The sequence below is a fragment of the Lagopus leucura genome, unplaced genomic scaffold, assembly GCF_019238085.1.
Source record: "Lagopus leucura isolate 7727_CA_CO unplaced genomic scaffold, USGS_WTPT01 Super-Scaffold_100157, whole genome shotgun sequence".
NCBI classification, from domain to species: Eukaryota; Metazoa; Chordata; class Aves; order Galliformes; family Phasianidae; genus Lagopus; species Lagopus leucura.
In genome coordinates this window covers 19,824,956-19,844,801 of record NW_024962334.1, presented here as the reverse complement: position 1 = coordinate 19,844,801, position 19,846 = coordinate 19,824,956, and the positions used below count along the sequence as shown (strand labels likewise).

General features: G+C 40.1%; 1 protein-coding gene across 1 annotated transcript; it reads right to left on the bottom strand.

Moving 5' to 3' along the window:
• Window positions 1–437: 437 nt before the first annotated feature.
• CUNH7orf31 (chromosome unknown C7orf31 homolog) lies at window positions 438–19,006 on the bottom strand. The gene is made up of 9 exons (XM_042888675.1): window positions 18,873–19,006; window positions 15,290–15,454; window positions 13,392–13,463; window positions 9,110–9,139; window positions 6,576–6,760; window positions 4,880–4,970; window positions 3,623–3,723; window positions 3,313–3,404; window positions 438–1,112 (listed from the first exon to the last, which is right to left on the bottom strand). The coding sequence occupies exons 1-9, from the start codon at window positions 19,004–19,006 to the stop codon at window positions 438–440; spliced, it is 1,545 nt and encodes a 514-aa protein (XP_042744609.1).
• Window positions 19,007–19,846: the final 840 nt, after the last annotated feature.

The following is a 19,846-nucleotide window of genomic DNA, read 5'->3' as shown; positions in this document are numbered from 1 at the left end:
TGTTCAGCCATTTCCATGAGAGCAGAACTTCATCACGTATAGTGGTTTGTTGGGAAGACACAGCACAAGTCTGAATGTACCCCTTTCCTCCTTTTCCCCCAAGCTGTTATTGCTGAACATGATGACACATGGTGTGGAATATTCCCTTGGTCCATTAGGGGTAGCTGTGCTGGCCGTGTCTCCTCCCATCAACTTGCACATTGCCAGCTTGCTCACTTGCAGAAATGTCCTTGATTCCGTCTAAGCACTACACAGAAACAGCTAAAACACTGGCACATTGTCAACACTGTTCTCATCACAAATCCAAAGCATAGCACCATACAAGGCACTATGAAGAAAATAAACTCCATCTTTGCCACAAGCAGCACAAAAGAATAGGCAGGTTGTATTGAAGTGCTTCTTTATTTGTTACTATTTTTAAAATACCAGTGAATGTGTCAGTTATGGAAATAAAAAGCATTGAAACCATAGAATTCATGTCTCCTTCCCTTATTAATGTTATCTCTGAGGTCTTTTGTCTCTCTGTTGATAGAATCATGAAAACATTTTTGTGCTGCTGTCTTTGAGAAGGAATCCTGCAGCTCCAGCAGCACTGTTTGGCGCCGAGCAACCTCAGAGCCAGGGACCCACTCTGGCAGTGCCACCTCTCCTAGTCTGTCCTCTGGTCTCCATGCATGCTCACTTGCTTCTTGGTTCCAGAGCTTGTGCAATACAATTTTGTTTTCCTCCCTGTTTCCATCCTGTGGCAAGACTGTCTTACTAAGTGGGTTTGCCCATATTGTATGTTGGTCCAAATGTTTGGGCTTTAAATCTTCACAGGAAAGAGAATGCGCAGACTCTGGAAGGGACTGAAGTTCCGGCCTTCCTGAAAACTGCCCCTGGTACAGTGCTTCCGCTTGCTTTCTATTAATGATGTTCTGAAATGTGCTTATTGGCAGCCCTGCATCCAGATGGTGGTTTTTTTGGTGGGTTACCTGAGGCAGTTTGGCCCGCTTGTGGCAGCAGTGCTGTTCCTGCAGAACAGATTCACAGCGATGTCGGCCTTGCAGTAAACGCGCCGTGCGCCCTCTAAGCGGCCTCACTTGTGAGAGACTAGACATGAATGTTTCTTTCTAAGGAAAGAAGGAACAGAATTAACACTGTAATCTGAGCATTTTAGCAGCAATTGGTGTAACCGCTGTCTGTGACTAGTGAAATTATTTCAGGGTCTGTCTTTCCCGCCCCACACTGTGGGACATGAGGGAAGCGTGATGCCTGTAACAGGGGGCTTGCTGTAACATGCCTGCTGTGAGGGCCACAGCACTCTTGGCCACTTCTTCACTCTGACTATGCAAAACACATGCTGACAAAGGGAAGCAGCCCAAGCATTTGTAACGGCCCTGCTGCTTAGGTGGGTTGGAGTTGGTCTTTTTGCTTTGGAAAAGACAAAATATTCTGCTTTAACACCCCTTAACCCCTTTAACAAAGGGTTATAAAGGTCTTGTGCCTTCATCTCTGTTTCTCTATAAGCAATTGTCTTCCAATTTTTGGTTTTGTAAGTAGTTCTGTAACATGAACAGTGACTTGCAGTAGCACATTTTTAACTTTCTGGGGGAAGTGTTGGTAGTGGGACTGAGGATGTTGGCTGGCAGGCAGCTTTCTAGCTCTCTCAACCACAGTTTGACCCACTGCTTGAATACTGTTACCGTGTATTTGTCATTTATTGTGTTGAAGCTTCAGATAGTAACGAACTCAAAGCCACATTGTATAACAAAACACCTTTGTGTCATGTTCCCAGGGAGTGGACATCAGCAGTTTCCATGCTGAACATTCTGAGTGTTTGATATTTAGTGTATGCATCTTTGAAATAGGATAATGTTTTTTAGATAAATCAGCATGGCACAAGGTAGGTTTCTACCAATCACACTTTGGAAGACAGAGGGCAATAAAACTGCTCTGTTTTGAATTGATGTAAGCTGCGACTTTGGATTTTCATTTCCAGAGATGAGCTATTGAAATGGTTCTTTGAAGTGTTCATAGTCACAAAACAAAACATTTGTTTCTTCATCATGTTAGAGAAAAAGCCAGATGGTGTTTCCATTTCAGATGCAGTGATTCAGTTATCAACAACTGGTAAATACCCTTTTGAAGGAGATTTCATTTCTTGGATTAAAAAAAAAGAAATAAATAAATAGAAAATCCAGTAGTAAAAAGCATGACAGTTTGGGGTCTTTCTACCCGGGACCATTTTTGGACTATAAGTAAAAAAAAAAAAAAAAAAAAAAAAAAACCCACTGCATTTGACTTCTTTACTTCTTGTGTAACTGTGCAGTCATGTCTGCAGGCATTACAGGCAGAGAAGTCTGAAACTGCAAGTGCTGTAAAACCAGCAATACTGTGAAAGTGTGAGCAGGAACCTGTTCTATCTGCAGGCTTGCTTAGTCACTTCCAATCAATTACACCTGTGTATGTACTGGGCATGACAGTGTGCAGGTGTCACTGACACGGCTTAAGCCATTACAGGTAAGGATGCATTAGCAAGAAGCAGCTCAACTTGATTTACTCCTCCTATGTATCATGTCATGCTTTGTTTGCAGTGTCTTTTTACTTTCCTACAGGTCACACTAAATACAAACACTGTTGAAGGTAATAAGGATAGAATTTTCCAGTTGAGCTTGTATATTCTTTAAAGTAAGTATTTGCATTAAAATGCAATTTGGTAATATTACGGATGCACCATTAGGGAAGAAGGGCAAACCACTTGCATAAGTGAAGGAGGATGAATCATAGAAACTCTTCCAGACTTAAACTGGTATAATTAGCAAGGACACAACAGTCTGCAATGGTAGTAGATCACTTACCAAATAAAGCAACGGGCAATAAAGTCATTAAGCTGATGAGTTCAGTGCAGCTGTGCTGATTAACACCAGCTTAATGTCTAGCAAGTGTATTTCAGTTTTTGCAAGACCGCACCATTTAGAGAGCTGCCAACTCCTTTTATGTAGGCTGTTACTTGTATTTCCCAAGCAAAAGCCTTTTGAGTTGGTAGCAACTTTAAATGATAAGATAAAAAATAAGCAGATGATCACAATAACCCAACACCAGCACCCCAAGCCCTGAGCAAGTCACTAACCTGTCACAAATGTTCTAACAAGCAGCTATGTCAGGAAGGATTTTGTATACTGAACTTCTGCCTTTCTTTTAGAATGAGTCTTGCCTTGCATTTAAGTGGTGTGAAAGGGAATGCTTTGTTCTTACAGTTGGATCTGATAATACTCTTGTCGATATTAATAGTGGGGAAAGCATCTGATTCTTAGTAAATGCTGTACTTACAAGTTCCACATCTGTACCGAGTTCTCCAGTTAATCTGCCAACTGCTTTCATGTAGTAATCATCCAGGATAAGGGGATTCATAGGACCTCTTCCTTAATGGAGACATATTTTACTGTCATGCATTTTTTATTAGTTAGGAAAATGAGAATTAGTGCTCAGTCTCTCTGAAAAACATCAGATCATTTACAGTTTATGTGACCTTGGTTGCTAAATTACAAAAAGTGAGTATCTTTGAGAGAACTAGGGGATAACATCTTGTGGCCTTTAATTGCTATCCCAAGTAAATTAGCAACAACAACAAAATGCTTACCTGTGAAGTTTCGATTGTATGTTGTGATCCACTGAGCTCTTTCAATGTTTTGTAGTATATTGGTTGTTCTTGTAGAGACCTTATGTTCTAACTCTCTAAAAGTGGAATTAGGGGCCACAATTTTTGATGGATTTGGATAGTATATTTGATCCTTTTCTTCAGAGAATTTAGGAAGCTAAAGGATAAGAAGAAATAGGTAAGGTATATACCAAAAGTGTGGATAAAATGTTTTAAAGCTTTAAAATATCCCACCCGCCCCAACATAACCTGTTTAGAAATTCTAAAGCAAATCTTTTTTCCAGTATTATGACTGAAGTGGGAACATTTAACAGACACATGACTCAGCTGAATTCTGTTCAAAGAACTTGGAATCAACTTCTCTTCAACTCACACGAAGGCAGAACATTGCAAGCCATATGAGCTTTATTTAGTAGTCACAATAACAGCCTGCCTGAAAATGGACTGCCACTTTGAATTTCCCCCTTTGCATCCCTAAGACTGTGTCTACAAAGACCTTGTCTACAGCTTTCATTGTTTACCACTACCTTTTTCTACATTCATCATGACTTTTATCTGTTAACAAACTTCAGGCTACATCCCTCTAGGAAGAGAACCACTGTTTAACCGGGCTGAAGAATAGTAGAAACACAATCATTCACAAAGAATTTCACTCTTCTGTTTCATGGATCAGGATAGTCCCCATCATTATAGCTGAGGAAAGCAAGATTGGAGTCCATTCAAAAAAAGATGTCACGTCCTTCAGGACGTGAAAATAGAGTCTGTATAACACCCTGTCAGTATGCTGACAGGACTTTTGTAAAGGTATGGAGGAACAAAAACTACTGCTCAGACCTATTTCTCTTAAGGACTGCAAAGTGTAATCTTATTCTCTGATCCAAAGGCTCCCCCCACCTCCTGCAACCCTGAATGCATCATCATCAGCTACTATTAGATCTTGTTCTTATCTCCAAAGCTGTAACGCTAGGTTCTGTAAAGCTAGAACCTATGAGAATTAGTCAACACTTGAAGGACTTCAGTCACAAGACAACCAGCTAGCTGCTGATCTTTATATGTTGCTGAGGTGGGTGAAAGCCTTGCGCTCTTCCTCATTGTGATGCTCAGTTAATGACCTGAAAGTATTTGGAACAGTACTGTACCTCCCTATGTAACATTTCTTCCTTCATGAAGGATATATGGAAATTTGATTTAAAAGGGAAAAAGAAAAAGACATTTTTCTCTTTGCTCTATGAATGACATACTTGCAAGCATGCGTGCTGTCTTCTACAGCACAAAGCCTCCTTCAGGGAATCAAAGGGAATGCTGACAACTTCGTGCCTGTATGGGTTACCTGCAATAGTAACACCATTGGTCAGAATGACAGATGGATCTGCATTTTAATCTGTAGATGTTTGCTCACACTGTAGACAGTTGTGCTGATTGCAGATGTTTTTTCTGGAGCCACCTCTAATGTCTTTTCTACCTAGATAGAGAGACTTCACGGATTTGCAGACAGAACCTCTTTTCTGTAGCAGGGTTAGATCAGCTCATGTATTTAATGAGCTGTCTTTCTGGACGTTATCAAACTCTCACTTGCATTCTGATGTGAGAGAAAGTCATATCAAATGGGGGGAACAGCAAATGAAATTAAAGTGTTTCTTAGGTGCCAGCAGTACCTGTTCCCTTAGCTAGTAATTCTGAACCTACTTAGCTTTTCTGGAAATAGATCTTGGCCTCCAATGATCCTCCTGTTGCGCATAAATAGACTTTGTTAAGTCCACCTCCACATGTGCGATTAGCATTTCTAAAACTGAACAATGATCAGTGAAAAGTGACTAATAAAAGCCACTCCTGGCATTAATATTCTATGGAGAAATTTTTGATTTGGATAAATAAGCATGGCTCTGCCCCTCTCTCCCCCCCTACTCCCCCCCCAAAAAAAAAGGTATACACAATAATATACGTAAGTGTACAGTTCTGGGAATGGCAGTTCCCAGTTCAGTTCAGTGTACAGTTCAATGACTGGGAATGGCAACTAATTAATGCAAATTGACCTGTTACTTAATATTATCAGCCTTTACTGTATAGAAAAGCTTCTTATCCATGCCAGTGTGTGCTGCTTCTGTTTCACACAGCTATTGCCAAAACCATTCCAGAGAGCCATAGAACAGAGAGATGGTGGCTTTCTTCTGTCCCATCTTTCCCCTGAGTCTGTGTGGTCAACAGCTGCCAAGTATTGCTCATCAGTTCATTCAAGTAGTCTGGGAAGTCATCCGAAAGAAAGTACCTGTCAAAGTCCTGATGTAGTAGGCTGCCCCCAGAAAAAAAAAGAAAAAAAAAAACACAAAGCAGCAGAACAAGAGCAAGGTTATCTTTCCCTTTTCATCCAATGTATTATTTAAACCACTTTCAGGACAAAATGCTGGCACATCATGATGGCTTACACTGTGTTCCTTAAACAATAAGTTACTTTGGCATTCTAGTCTTCATTGTATCATTTCTGTAGCGATAAAAGATTTTAATCATTTAGTACTCATTGTCCTCAGCCAAGATATGGCACAGGCATGGCTTTTGCCCAGAAATTGCTAGTTTTTGAACCCTCTGATGGATTTTTTCCATCTGTTTCCATCTGCTGTTCCCTCAGACCGTGAAGAACTATTTACCTACCAAAAGCCATCAGATATGCTGGATGATACGTCTTGCTTTCATGGAGATTAACATTAATTTTAATGGTTCTGTTAGCTTCTGAGGCTACAAAGTCTTTACATGAAACAGAGGTTAACTCATCACTCTCAGAGCTGAGGAGACTGCATCAGCACACAAGAAACTCAACTTGACCACCTGTGTTCTCAGATCCTGGCTCCGTTAAGCTTCATTAGAAAAGAGTCATGAGACTTAAGCAGAGTTCTAAATAAGATTCTTGAATATGTGATCAACCAACACAAAACCGTCTTACCTCTGGTACTCCTTAGAACAATCACATCAAAAGCCTTGCAGGAGATATCAGAATGAAAAGGCTGGCGACGGCTTGCATCAGTTCCAGTGTCTCGATCCTCAGGTGATTTGAAGTCCGGGAACATGGCATACCTAGAGATGTGTGTCTGGTAGGGATGAGAGGTGGGAAACGGCAGGCTCAGCGGTCTTGAATTGGTTTCAGTTGGCAGGAGAAGAACAGAAAGAAAGAATTCTTATTTCACATTTCACAGAGTTTTAGCATTAAATATAGCAGCTTGCAAGAACTAGGAGAGAAGTAAAAAAGCAGAGGTGACGTCTTTGTTCTTTAATACCCCCATGCTTGTACCCTATAATGATTTCACAGTGATCATTCCTTTGCCTTGCTCCTATGTTGTCTGCTGTTATAAAAGAGAGCCATTCAATCTGTCTTTGCAACTTGCAGAACTGGGTACATGGACTACCATCACTCCTCAGCCCAAAGCACAGTTGTCCAATGTTGAAGTGTAGTATCTACTGTTTTCAGCAGTTTCTTTCTGATGCTTAAAGATGGAACCCAGTCAACTGGGATGCCTCTGTCAGACCCCAAATGCAAATAAAATATTTGCTTCTTTCACCATAGCCTTCTTATTAGCTACAGTTATCTACAAATAAATTTCTCAGACATAACAATTCTCGTGAGTCTATCACAAACAGTATTGAATATCGTAAAATTTGGGAATTTACTTTGGTCTCAATGGGATGCAGGGCAGGACTGCTCTGCAGAGACAGGTGCCCACTAGGAACATTTGAAATGACCTAAGAACTTGTGAGAAGAAAAGGATTTCCTGCAGGCTCCAAAAGGTGAAAGGGTTAAGTAAAGCAAGGTTTTCCAGAGGAGCAGTGTGAAGAGAAGTGGGGGAGCAACAAGTGAAGAACACTCAACACAACAGAAGCAATCTCATCTGCCATTCACAAGTGCAACCTTGACTGAGAAATTTTGACCTTAGAAGGGAACAGGGAAGGATTTCAGATGCAATTGCAGTATCTAAAGCAAACGTTCATGCCACTTGTTCACACAGAGCTGTAAAAGAGGCCAAGATACAAAGCAGAAGAAAGAGAGGACAAAACTCAGTGAATTCAATTCTTTACACTTCCATGCTGTACAGGAGACTATTGTACCTCTAGACATGATTAACTGTGGGTGTGGTTTCCTGTGGCAGTAACTCTGTTCTCTGTGCTTGGGGTTTTATTCAGCCCTTCATGTGTAGTTACTCTAAGTAAACCTGGGGCTCAGTGAAAAAGAGCTCCAGTGCTAGTGCTTTGATACTGGAAGATACCTGTCCTGAAGAAGACGAGAGGGACTGACATAAATTAATATTTACAGAAGGATTTCTTGTTATTAATGGACCAGGTATCCTGGTTGCTATTGATGTAAAACCGGGACACTTTGTTCCATTGCTAGATCTGCAGCTAACCTCTGTGGCTCTGGTAGCCAACTATTTATTAGCATTAAAAAATCAAATACAAACAGTGGTTCTTGCAAATCTTGCTTTTAATATAGTGTTGCACGAAGAACATTCCCATTAGTCGCTTGAAGAAAGTAGAAATGAGAAGTATCTTTTCTATTGCCTGTATCTTTCCTTAGCAAGAAAAGAACCACAGCTTTTGTTTATAATCAGTCATACCAAGTCATATTTACTTTTATGTGGCTTAAGGGAAGGGAATGTGAACTTCTGATTCTCACAGAGCTGAAATTGAAATTAATAGTAACTGAGTTTGTGTGTATGAAGTCAAAATTCATATATAAGCAGGCACTTATTTCTGGTAGTAAGAAAGATGAAGCTGAGCTGGAGAGTTTTATGAGATTCTGAGAACCAAGACTTCACAGAGTTCCCATGCTGCTGTGGCTGTTCTTTTCAGCTTTCAGTTTTTCATGATAGACTAGTCAAAAAGTATTTTAAATCCTGAAATAATAGGAATCTTCTGAGGAAAATGAAAGCTGTACTTTATTCCAGTAGGAGAGACTAGCACCCCATTTGGATTCTTCTAAGCTCTACCACAACTGCATGCAGCAGCTCACTGAGAGCAAATGCCATCTCCCAGTTGCTGCTGAAAGCAAAGACCTGATCTCAGATGGGAGCAAAATTCATTGCCCAGACTATGTATCATGAAGTAACAAATTGTCTTATAAAGTTGAGCTCTTCGTAGGCTTCTCTCTCACGAATTCACTTTATACATACCTTAGACCTTTAAATGTTCGTGGTAGATGCTCTCAAACTCCTTACATCACATCAGGTAAAAAGGCCATGAACAGCACAGCCAAGAAAACCCAATTAGACCATAGGCTAGTCAGCAAGACAGGTATTGTTAGCAGAGTGGGTGTGCCTGGCAAACACAGCTAACCTGCTGAATGCATCGCTAAATGCTTCATTTGAAAGAGAGCTTGTTGTTGAGTAGCTTTCCTGCCAAGGGACTTTCACTGCATAATTATGGCAGAAAGGCCTTTTTATTTCATTAAGGAAGAGACAAGGTGCAGAATAGCTGAAATATACTTACTTAGCCAAACTGCTCGGTGGCTTACAAAGTCTGTGTAAAAAAAGAAAAATAATGAGTTAGTTGAAATGACTCATGTTCATTTGCACCTTCCACATTTTATCTGGATCTGTGCAAACAATATATATTAAAGACAGAACTATGTGTAAGCAGTGCATACAATATTCTTACTGATATCACTTATTCCATGATAAATGCCTGGTATTGCTGGGAGTTAGAAATGGTGCCTGGGACAAGTGGTCTGAAAAATGTCTTTTTAAAAGAAGTGAGGAAAAAAACCTGCGTAACATATTTACACTCCTGCATAATAAATCCTTTATTAACTAACGACCGAAAGCAGTATCAGTAAAACCAAATCGGTAATGCTAATCAGAAAACTTATCCTTTTATATTTGCAGGGAAGGCACTTATTAATTCCATACTGATAAACTACTTATATTTTACCTTGGAGACTTTATTTTATGCTTCAAATAATTTTTTAAAATCTAATTAAAGGAAAACATTAAATTTTAAGGGCAAGAATTTAATCACTGAGTCTAGCGAGGAGTCTTTTGGTGATTGTACCAAGCCAGAAAAATGGCTAAGGTTAAAAAAATAATTAATTTGCTTAATAGTACTGTTTGATATAACAGAAACATAGGAAAATGTCTGAAAGAACATTACCTGACAGATCAACTAGTAAAAAATAAAAATGGTTCACCGGAAGCTCAAAAATTGGCCAAACCCCCTCGTGTTTCTCAGTGGGGAGATGTCTTGGACTCATTCCCAAGCAGGAGGTGATAGCTTCATCCCTGATCTAATCTCCATAAAAAGAGATGTTGCACAGGAACAAAGAGGAAACACACTATTGCCTAAAGATGTTAAATACAGACCCTTGCTCAGTTTTTCCCCTCTCTGTAATGGTTACTGTGAAAATAAACTTCCAAGTGCTGTATCAGTTTTATTCATGTGTTATTCTGATGCAGTGTGCAGCATTCGTGCTGCACTGCAAAATCTGTTCTGGGATTCTGTGGGACTGACCATGATGTATTATGTCTCAGAAATTACCATACCAGCATAACTCACGCCTCAGCTAAGTTGAATGAAAGATCTGCTTTCCTTTTCATGTGTGATCCTATGAAGGCAGCAGCACTTTCACAAAGTGTTGGATTTTGAAAACCATTCGTATACTGTTATAATGACCTGTCTTGGTACATGAAAGCCTTTACAAAAATAGCCACCCTTACAGAAAAGCAATCCTTAGATGTTTCCACAAATAATTAGTTTTCCATTTCTACAATTAGAACAAAATTGTTTGGTGCTTTAGGCATGGAGGAAAATTGTTAGTGTTTATTCTCCATTCATGTTATGTTACGGTGTGAATTGTTACGTTCTTCGTTGCATTCACTGTGTAAGGAGAACAAATCTGCTGTGGGCTTCATCACTGCACAAATATTTAAATTCCTTTGTAGAACACTTCATTGTAATATCTGAACATAAGGAAGAACAATAAAATAAGGATAGCTGCAATTCCATGTGTACCGTGATGTAGAGAAGCTTTGTTGTAGCATCAAGGAAGGCTTTACACATTCAAAGGTGGGAAATATTTTAGAGTGTTCCTTATATTTTTAATTTTCAAACTGGATTATCAGGTCTGGAACCACTCATCCTGAATGGTGATATAGAAAGGTGGAGCTCCAACAGGAAAGGAAGAATGTTATAGTAATTTTTCCAGACTTGAGTCTGAGAGGCTTCCACTTGACTTCTAGTAGACCAAAATCCACCGGTGTTGCACAAGATGTTGTTGTCCCCTAATGTGTTATCTGTTCCTGTATATTCAATCCACAGTCCGTGTGTGTGTGTGCGTGTGTGTTACTAAGGTTCTTAGCAATGGCTCAAGGCTGTTTTTCAAGGCCTTTCCGGGCATTTGATGTAAACTTGAGGATTACGAACACCTTTAGGTGGAAGGAGGCAGCTACTGTTCTCCATTACATTTGTCTGTGAGGGCACAGGAGCTAATGCACTTGCAACAAATACATCTATACAAAGTGATTCATTCTAATACAAAACTGTACAAGGATCTGCAGTGTGCGAACTTAAGGCAAAGGCAGAGTCCTCTCATGAAATTGTACAGAGTTACTGCAGATGCCTAGTAATTCATTTTCCACAAAAGACATTAATGGCTCAGAGGAGCCCTCACAGGGCTATAAGGTAAATAAACTGTGTATTAACAGCTCCCAGGTAGACCTGCAGAGCAGCACTCAGTGAGCATTTTTCAGGAAACATTCCATATGGCTGTCACTGCTTAATAGTCTCTGACAGTAGAAAGACTGTTTGCTCTGAAAGACCTTGAACTTTGAACATGGTAGAATTGTTTGGCGTATGTTTCATTTTTCATTTTAAAGGATGTATTAAGTCTTTAAAAGACAGAGAGAATATAACCTTAAAGGAAAAAAAACTGCTCTAACTAGGACAAAGTGTAAACTGTAACATATTCTTAGAGATCTGGCATGTTTCAGATGAAGATGTGGGTTCAAAATAGTGGAGAAAGTACATCAGTGCTAATGATCAAATAAGGTTGTATCCAAGGTTATGCACATTCCAGTATGCGTGGGGGCAGAGTCTAATGCATGCTTATTTACCACCTCCTTCCTCGTTATGTAGACAGCACGAGGCCATACAGTCAGAGCAGTCCCTGATTACTTTCTCTGAAGGAAGCAAATGCCCAGAAATGTGCCATGATCTCTGTCTTAGCCTGAATATGTGGATGATCCACTGTGGTGAGGAACTGATATGAGGACATCTCTTGCTGTGAAGTGAACAAATTCCTGAGTCCCTGGGCATCATTTACCAACGTGTACTTCAGACTGGCCAGCCTTGGAAATACTGAAAACACTCCCACCTTACCCAGAGGACAATTTTTAATTGTTCTCTGTAACCTACCAGTGCTTCTGCTGTTTCAGGGACACCAATACAGATGTCACATAGCAAGACCAGCAGGTCATCATTGGCTCATTGTTTCCTGGTATTATTCCATTGCAGTTGATGGGAGTTTTCTTGGGGACGCATCAGGAAATAAAACCGAATCAACTGCCTTGACTATGCAACATAAGAGAAGCAGAAATCTGTGGAAGTGATTGGTGTTAAAGAGTGGGTGATCCTGGTTCAGCATCAATTGTACATCTCAAACTTGAGATGTGTGCACAGCATGTATATGGACTGAGCTCTGCTAACTTTCTACAAGATTGGTTGGTTTCAAAAAAAGCTTTTAAATACTCCATTATGTCACAGAAGTGCATTGGCCAGTTCTTGCTATTTAGTTCCCAGGTGACGTGTAGGAAGAAGTGTGCAGGAAAGCTTGCTGCTTCCTTGTGGCTGTAATCAAATTATGCAAAAGCAGCACAGCTGATATAGTTAATGTGCACAGTGCTGGCAAAAGCCCATATTCTGTCCCAGTAAAAAGCAGTGCACTCCTGTGGTAACCGAGTTCACCTCTTCTTGTCCTGTAATGGGGCAATAAAAAGAGGAGCTTGCAGACAGCAGTGAGCTACAAGGGCAGGGTGGCAGCTTTCCTTGTGTAGCTCTGTGGCCTGTTCACAGTAAGCTCTCCTGCTTTTTTGGGGTGTTTTAAGTCTGCACAAAATGGGCAGCAGGTAACTCGTGTGCAGGGAGGCTAAACAGGGTCAAACAATACCCCTCACAGCCCTGGAAAGATAACTGAGAAAAATCATTGCAGAATTATTTTCAGGTTTCTGTTATGCTCACCTACTAACATCGATGTGAGAGGTGTAACATTTTTCATTATCTGCTTTTGATAAGTTTACATTTTTAAATTAGTTTAATCTAAAATTGCAGTTGTTTGATCAAATTTATATGTTTTGCTGGTGCCATCAAGTGGCAAAATGTTGTATTGCAGAAGTCCAGCTCCATATCTACTATGTGTCTATATATACACACAGCGTCATGGTTACTGCAGTTAATTCAGTTTAATCTGAATTCCAGCTAGCAGAAAGGCTGGTATTTTTGAGTGTTACAGGTTGATAAATATGGCCAACATGTAAAACAAATTCAGAGACCCTTGTTGAAGAGAGCTAAAAAGAAGGGGCCCAATGCTGCCTTCTGAATTTCTGTTCCAGCTGCTCTCCTTGTTGCAAGCTAGTCCCTTTTTACAGAATGTGTCCTTTTAGTTTTCATGTCTTATATGTGTATTTCATATCACATGTGTGTATCAGCAGAGTGGAATGAATATTCAATTTGCTGTTATGTACACTAAATTCACAAGCTGAGTAGCACAGTTTAAACTTACAGATCATCATTCATACGCACATCACTTTTTCTCAGCAGGGTGACATCATAGTACTGCTCAATAGGAAAGCCTCTGTGAAAAGAGAAAATGTAAATGCAAAATGCTTATTCCCTATATTCTTCTAAATATCCGAAACAACTGATCTGGATTTGTCTAGATTCCTCAGAGAATATCAAAACTCATAGATGCTACCTGTTTAGAAATCCTCTGATGGTTTCAAAATCCAAGTACTGCAGGCATAGATTTTGAGTGGTGTTGAGCACCTATGCTTGACTCTGAAGTTCCTGAGAATCTAAGTATTTCCAGCTCTGAAAGCTTGGCTCTTACAGTCCCTGACCATGTACCCCAACACTCAGTAGGAGCTGTGGGATCTGGTTTTACACTGATGTATTCTGAACCCCTTGAAGAAGAAGCAAAGATACACTGTGTGTCTATCTCAAAGAGAAACAGAATTTCAGCTGTGAGAGCATTGAATCATATATTGTATCAAGAAACTGTTCTTCCTTCTAGCTAGAGGCTTTTTAGAGGTCTAGACAGGGTTATCTAGGATACAAGTGGGCTTAAAGATCGTAAGGGACAATGACCCTAACTTACAGTTGGGTTACCAGGTAGTGCTGAAGGCCTGACTCAAGTAAAGACCAGCTGGTTATTTTACATTTGCTAGCAGGTACGCTGGGTTAGGGCCAGAGCTGGGATTGGAATTTGGCTGACAAGGTGATGAACTGCATTTGAGGCTGGGCCCCTTGGAGTGCCTGTTAACATTTTTTCCCAGACAGATGCAATAGTCAGCTTATCTGACTTATCAACAGAGATTTCTGGGCTAAGGCTAAGGCTGAGGTCAGGAAGAGAGAAAGGAAGAGCTAGACTCAAATTCCATTTGGGACCAAAGAGACTGTGAGTATGTGTAGGTGTGGTGTCAACAGGGCCCTGTGTCTAAGCTGAAGTGTAGGCAGAAAGCACTGGGTTGGGGTCTGATCTGGTAGGGAAGAGTGGGGTTTATGACTTGGTGTGGAAAGTGCTACTATGTGTTTTCATTTTCTGCCAGCCCTAAGCTAGTAGGCTCTTTATGTGCCAGGTGAAGTCCAAAGTCCAGAAGCCAATGAGTAGTCCAATGAGTCCAGAAGCCACAACCCACAGGTACTAATATAATCTCCACTGAAACCTCTGTGCAAAAATCAGGTTTACTGTTCTGCCCTTGAGTCAAGGACAGGGCCTGGACAGAGCAAGGCTAGAGGAGGCAGAACTCAGAACTCAGAGGCCCTGAAATCATCTGATCCTGGGCCATGGCAGCACAGAGGGGATGCTACACTGCTGAATGGGGTCTGACTGCATCACGATGGGTGAATGGCAGCTTTCAGTCTAAGCTGTATCGTTTAGTACCAAAAGAGCAAAGTGTGCTAAGAGTTCAACAAGGAACCTTGAGTCAGAAAACAAACCCCAGAGCTCAACCCCTCAGCTGTTGTCTAATGAAGACAGATCACTTTCTGAAAAAGCTGTGCATCTACTTGTTATTTTTTATGCCTATGGGATTTGTGGATGCTGAACTTTAGTGTAAATTAGGCCACTAGACACTTTCAATGTCAGGAAGGGTGTCTGGGACAGCAGTCAAGAGTAAATCATTATCAACAGATGGGCAAAACAAAACAAAGGAATTATGGAAATGTGGAATTCTAAGTTTTTCAGCACAATACTCTGCAGAGATAATGTGGGTGCCAGTATATTCACACATCAATATTTCAGGCTTTGTGAAAAAGGTGAAAATTTAAAACGCTCTTTTTCTGGAATTCACATATTTGCATATTTCAGTCTACATTGCTCTCTAAACCGTTAAGTGTCTATTCTTGTTAAAATCCCTTTATTTCAACATTTTGACTGTGAAAAGTATTTGTTGAGCTTACCTTGGGCAAGGGAATACATCACTACCAAAATGAGGATGTCCTCTCACAAGTGTGCATGGTGATCTGTGGTCTTTTGGCAATACAGGCAGAACAATTCCTCCATGCTCCCTTTCTGTTCCCCCAGAAAGCTTGCAGTGATGAAGGGATTCCCTGAACTCTTCATATCTGAAGGAAAGAACACCCCAAAATAATCCTTTTACAGAAGCAATGGTGATGGTTGCTCCAACAATAAAAAAGTGGTTTTATTTTCTTGGTTCTGAGTTACTCAGTCTTATTTTGGGTGATGAACTGGCACTAGAAGTACAGTGATGACTGGCAATTGTCAATAAAGGTTGAATCAAGTCTATTATGTTTTGATCAGTAAGAGAAAGAAGCTGATACATGCAGCATGTACATCTGACAAAACCTTAGCTTCCAGCATGTAGATTCCTACACTGTCCCATGAGTAAGCACTACAGAGTGGCATATAGACAGTGAACATATACAGGGACACAGATGGAAGCTTTAACATTTAATTCCCACTGATTTCAGAACTTGCTGTTTGTGCTTTTGAGAGTCTTACATCTCAGTCCCTAGAGAGGGGTGAGTGAAGCATTTGGATATGGTTGCAGACAGGAAACATTTGTTGCCTGTGGGGTAGCCACTGCTCTGCTACCACAGCACAGGACATGGTGAATCAGGATGTGGTGAACCATACAGATATTGCAACTTGCTCCCAACCAGCTTGAACTTCTCTACCATGTGCTCCAAAGTATGGCACGGATCAAAGTGCATGGGTACAATTTCTGATGGAACAGGGTATATCAGCTAAAGAAGCAGAGATCTTATTAATCCTTGGGAATATTGATCATTAATTTGGAATCAGATGGGGCGAATGTTTGGATTAAATTATACCTGGGAGAAGCACCACTCTACATGTACTGGCTGGATTCAGGCTTACAGTGTTTTTCAGGTGTTTCTCCTAAGTGTGACTAGTCTTATATTGATTCAAAGGTAGAATAATAACCTCGAGTCTGCATGTTTTAAAATATAAAGAGAAATCGACGCATTATTATGTGGCTGTATTTCAACAAGCTTTACAATCCTGACTTTTGTTGTGAGTTTTGACTTTTAAGAAGGAAAAAAGAAATAGCTACAAAAACAAGCAAACAAACAAACTTCTCCAAGTGCATTTAGATCCCAGCATTTTCCTGGCAGAATCCTGTGTATTGAAACAGATCTGAGGTAACTCTAGGGGAGAGATGGTGACATATGAGATATGGACACTGCTGCTGTTGTGTGGTGATTTGTTCTCTGTAATCTGGCAGAGCAGTGCCATCCTGTCATTTGGTTTCATCCTTGGATGTTAGCACCATGCTGCTGCCACCCAGTGCTTCTCTTTTGTGCCAGGGAAGGTTCAGGTTGGACATCAGGAAAAAGTCCTTGTCAGAAAGAGTGGTGATGCATTGGAATAGGCTGCCCAAGGAGGTGGTGGAGTCACTGTCCTGGAGATGTTTGAGAACAGTACAGATGTGGCACTGAGGAACATGGTCAGTGGGCATGGTGGGGATGGGTTGGTGTTTGGATTAGATGACTTTAGCGGTCTTTTCCAACCTTAATGATTCTGTGATTCTATGATTCTGCCATTATGCAAGGGACAATACATTTGTGTTGTAGTATGAACCAAAATAAAAAGCTGATGTTCTGAGGATTATCAGAAAGCTTAAATTTCTGAAGGAACTTCAGCATCCATTTCTTACATTGTTCCTAAACCTTCCTTTTCACTTTCTCAGAGTAGTCAGGCAGACGCTGTCCCATCTGCATGGCTGTGGTATTTGTATTCATTAAACCACTCTCATTGGAAACATTAATAAATCATCCCTGTTGGCTGCTATCTCTAGGTTACTAATTAGCATAACAGCCATTTTATGTAAGCAGTAGGATGAAGCACTGCACATACAGATCCCCGAGCCTGATGCTCATTCAGCCCAAACAAGGCTCTGTTAAGCTTAAAATGTCTCCAAGTCTCATTCTCATAAAGAAATATTTATAGTTGATATTGATCCAGTGATATTAAAGATTTTGAGGACATAGAGAAACAGTGTCTCTGCCCAGAAAATATCAATTGGAGCCTCAGATGGATTGACTTTTATAGAAGATACTGTGAACAAAGTGCTGCTCATTCAGCATCTCAGCAATATAGCCAATGACTTAATACAGGTTTTCTGTTTCTGAAATCCATGATTCTAGATGTATTCTGAATGCTGCCAGACAACTTATAGCTTTCTAGCTCTTTTGTTCTGGCAGAAGAAAGAAAAAGAAGTTAATGTTCTGGTATCAAAATATCTATTTGCAGGCACCTTTTTATTTTAGAAAGGTTGCATTTTTGCCTTCAAATTTCTTGTTGTTGTATGAAGCTCAAACCAAAGTGTATGAATAAAGTGTTGTGAGCCTGTAAAGCCAGTAAATGATTTGATCAGCAAATGAAGCCAACACAACTGAAAGTGTGTTGCCAACAGCTTCCAGATCTGTGGAAAGTGTTTTCTTAGAGCAATAGAATTGGACTCAATTCTGTGTGAGCTTACATAGGATCCATTGGCACAGGCCTTTTAATTTGCATCAGGAGTGCACTTCTGACATGAATCTTGTGATGGTCTCTATTTTGCAGTGCCTTGGCTTGGAGGCGTGAAGTGGGTTCATTCTGGATGAAATTAACTGGAAGATGTGCTACAGGAATGCAGCAGGAGTATAATGCAGTGCTCAGTCCCTGGAGTCGTACTAGAGGTAATCTAAACTAAACAGCACCTGAAATTCAATTTTCTCAGAGCATAAAAAATAGTAGAAGTCAGCAGCAGTAGTAAAACAGAACTCTGTATGTTACATGAAAACTCAGAACTAAATATTCTAACAACAAAGATAAAATCTCGTGTCAAAGAACACTGACTTGAATCTAACCCTTGAATTGTTGCCTATCTAAAAAAATAGAAATGCAGATCCCAGAATAATTTTGGCATTAGTACTGAGCACCATGAAGATTCAGATTGCCAGAAATTTAAAAGCTCTGGGCATTCTGCCACATGCTGACCCCCAGCTAACAGATTAACTAGCCCATAAAATAATAAGGCAGTGGTTCCAAAAACTTTCTTATTACATGTTAATAACTACCAAAGCAAACTGCAGGCTTCCTGTCGTTAAATGTTAATCTTAAAGTTTATCTCAGTAATTCTAGGTCAATCTGTAATCTAGAAAAAAAGTTCAAAATAGGACTAGATCAAAGAAGAATATGATAAACATTGGTGATCCATTTGTGAAATACGCTCCTTATGTATTTTTTTTTCCCAAATTGGAAATACAATATACATGTCATTTTTATTCTTCATGAAAATTATTTCAAGAGATATTTGAACCTTAAATCCACAACATAATATATTTTCAGTTATAATCATGTTTCCCAGAGAACTGACAGACCATAGCATTAGGCTATAATGGAAAGAAAAGAATATGCCAGAAAAATACAACCCTTAGAAAAATACTTTTTAGTAACAGCAATTGGGTATCAAATACTTCTAATGGAATCATTTTTCTGTGTGAATTTTGTTCTTACCTGTCTTGCAAGACAGTTGGAGGTGAAGGAATTTGAAGTGGAGTCAGTACTTCATTGGACTGAAAGGTTCTCGATAAGATTGTTTTCCCTCCTGTTTCTCTGTGGTAGCGGAGCAGGTCATGCAACATCATCATTTTTCATATCTGATGTTCTAGGGGAGGATAGAGAGATAAAATACCAAGTAGTCAGAGGTTTTGCCTATGCATACAGGTGCTAAATAAGGAACATACATGAGTTCTGCATATTTTGGGTAAGTGTAGACTGGAAGTGACTGTTGCTTTCACTCCAGCTGTTGGTCATTTCCACTCGGTTATAGAACAAACCAAAACTGAGAGGCAGAATTAAAAAATGCGATGCAGTTGCTTTGTGTTATTGGTGAACAGGAGCTAGAAAACACTTTCAAGTAATGGCTGAAGGAAGTTTGGAGTTGCACTCAGGATGCCTCACTTGTGATCATTTGGATTCAGTGTAAAGTTCCAGTACCACTCTGGGAAAGGGGATACTGTTCCTTTAAAATTTCTCATAGGAATTTTTTTTCTAGTTGTCACAATTGTCATTCTACCAGTGTGCTGAGAGGAAGTACTTCAGTGCTCCTGTCACTTGTATTTCAACATTGGTGACAAAGGCACATAATCTAGTGAGCTCTGTGTGAGGAGTGGTAGGTGGTATGCCAAGTCAGCATAAGCATACTGTCAGGTTCAGACAGCATTCTGCTGTCTAGGACCTCATGCAGGTGTTTGTGTCTGAACAGGCTGCCTCTGTTCAGAGCTACTCTGGTGTGCAAGAGAAAAGTATTGGGAGAAAAGTATTGAGCTTTTTACTTGTTAAAGCTCTGGTTGACAGCATTGGGAGTCTTCTGCCGAATAACATCAGCAACTTCTTAGATAAAGTGTATGAAGAAGCACTGCTCTTTCCTTCTCCTCCAACAGGAGCCAGCAGAACATTCCCTTGTATCTGTGCCTTGCTTTTTATGG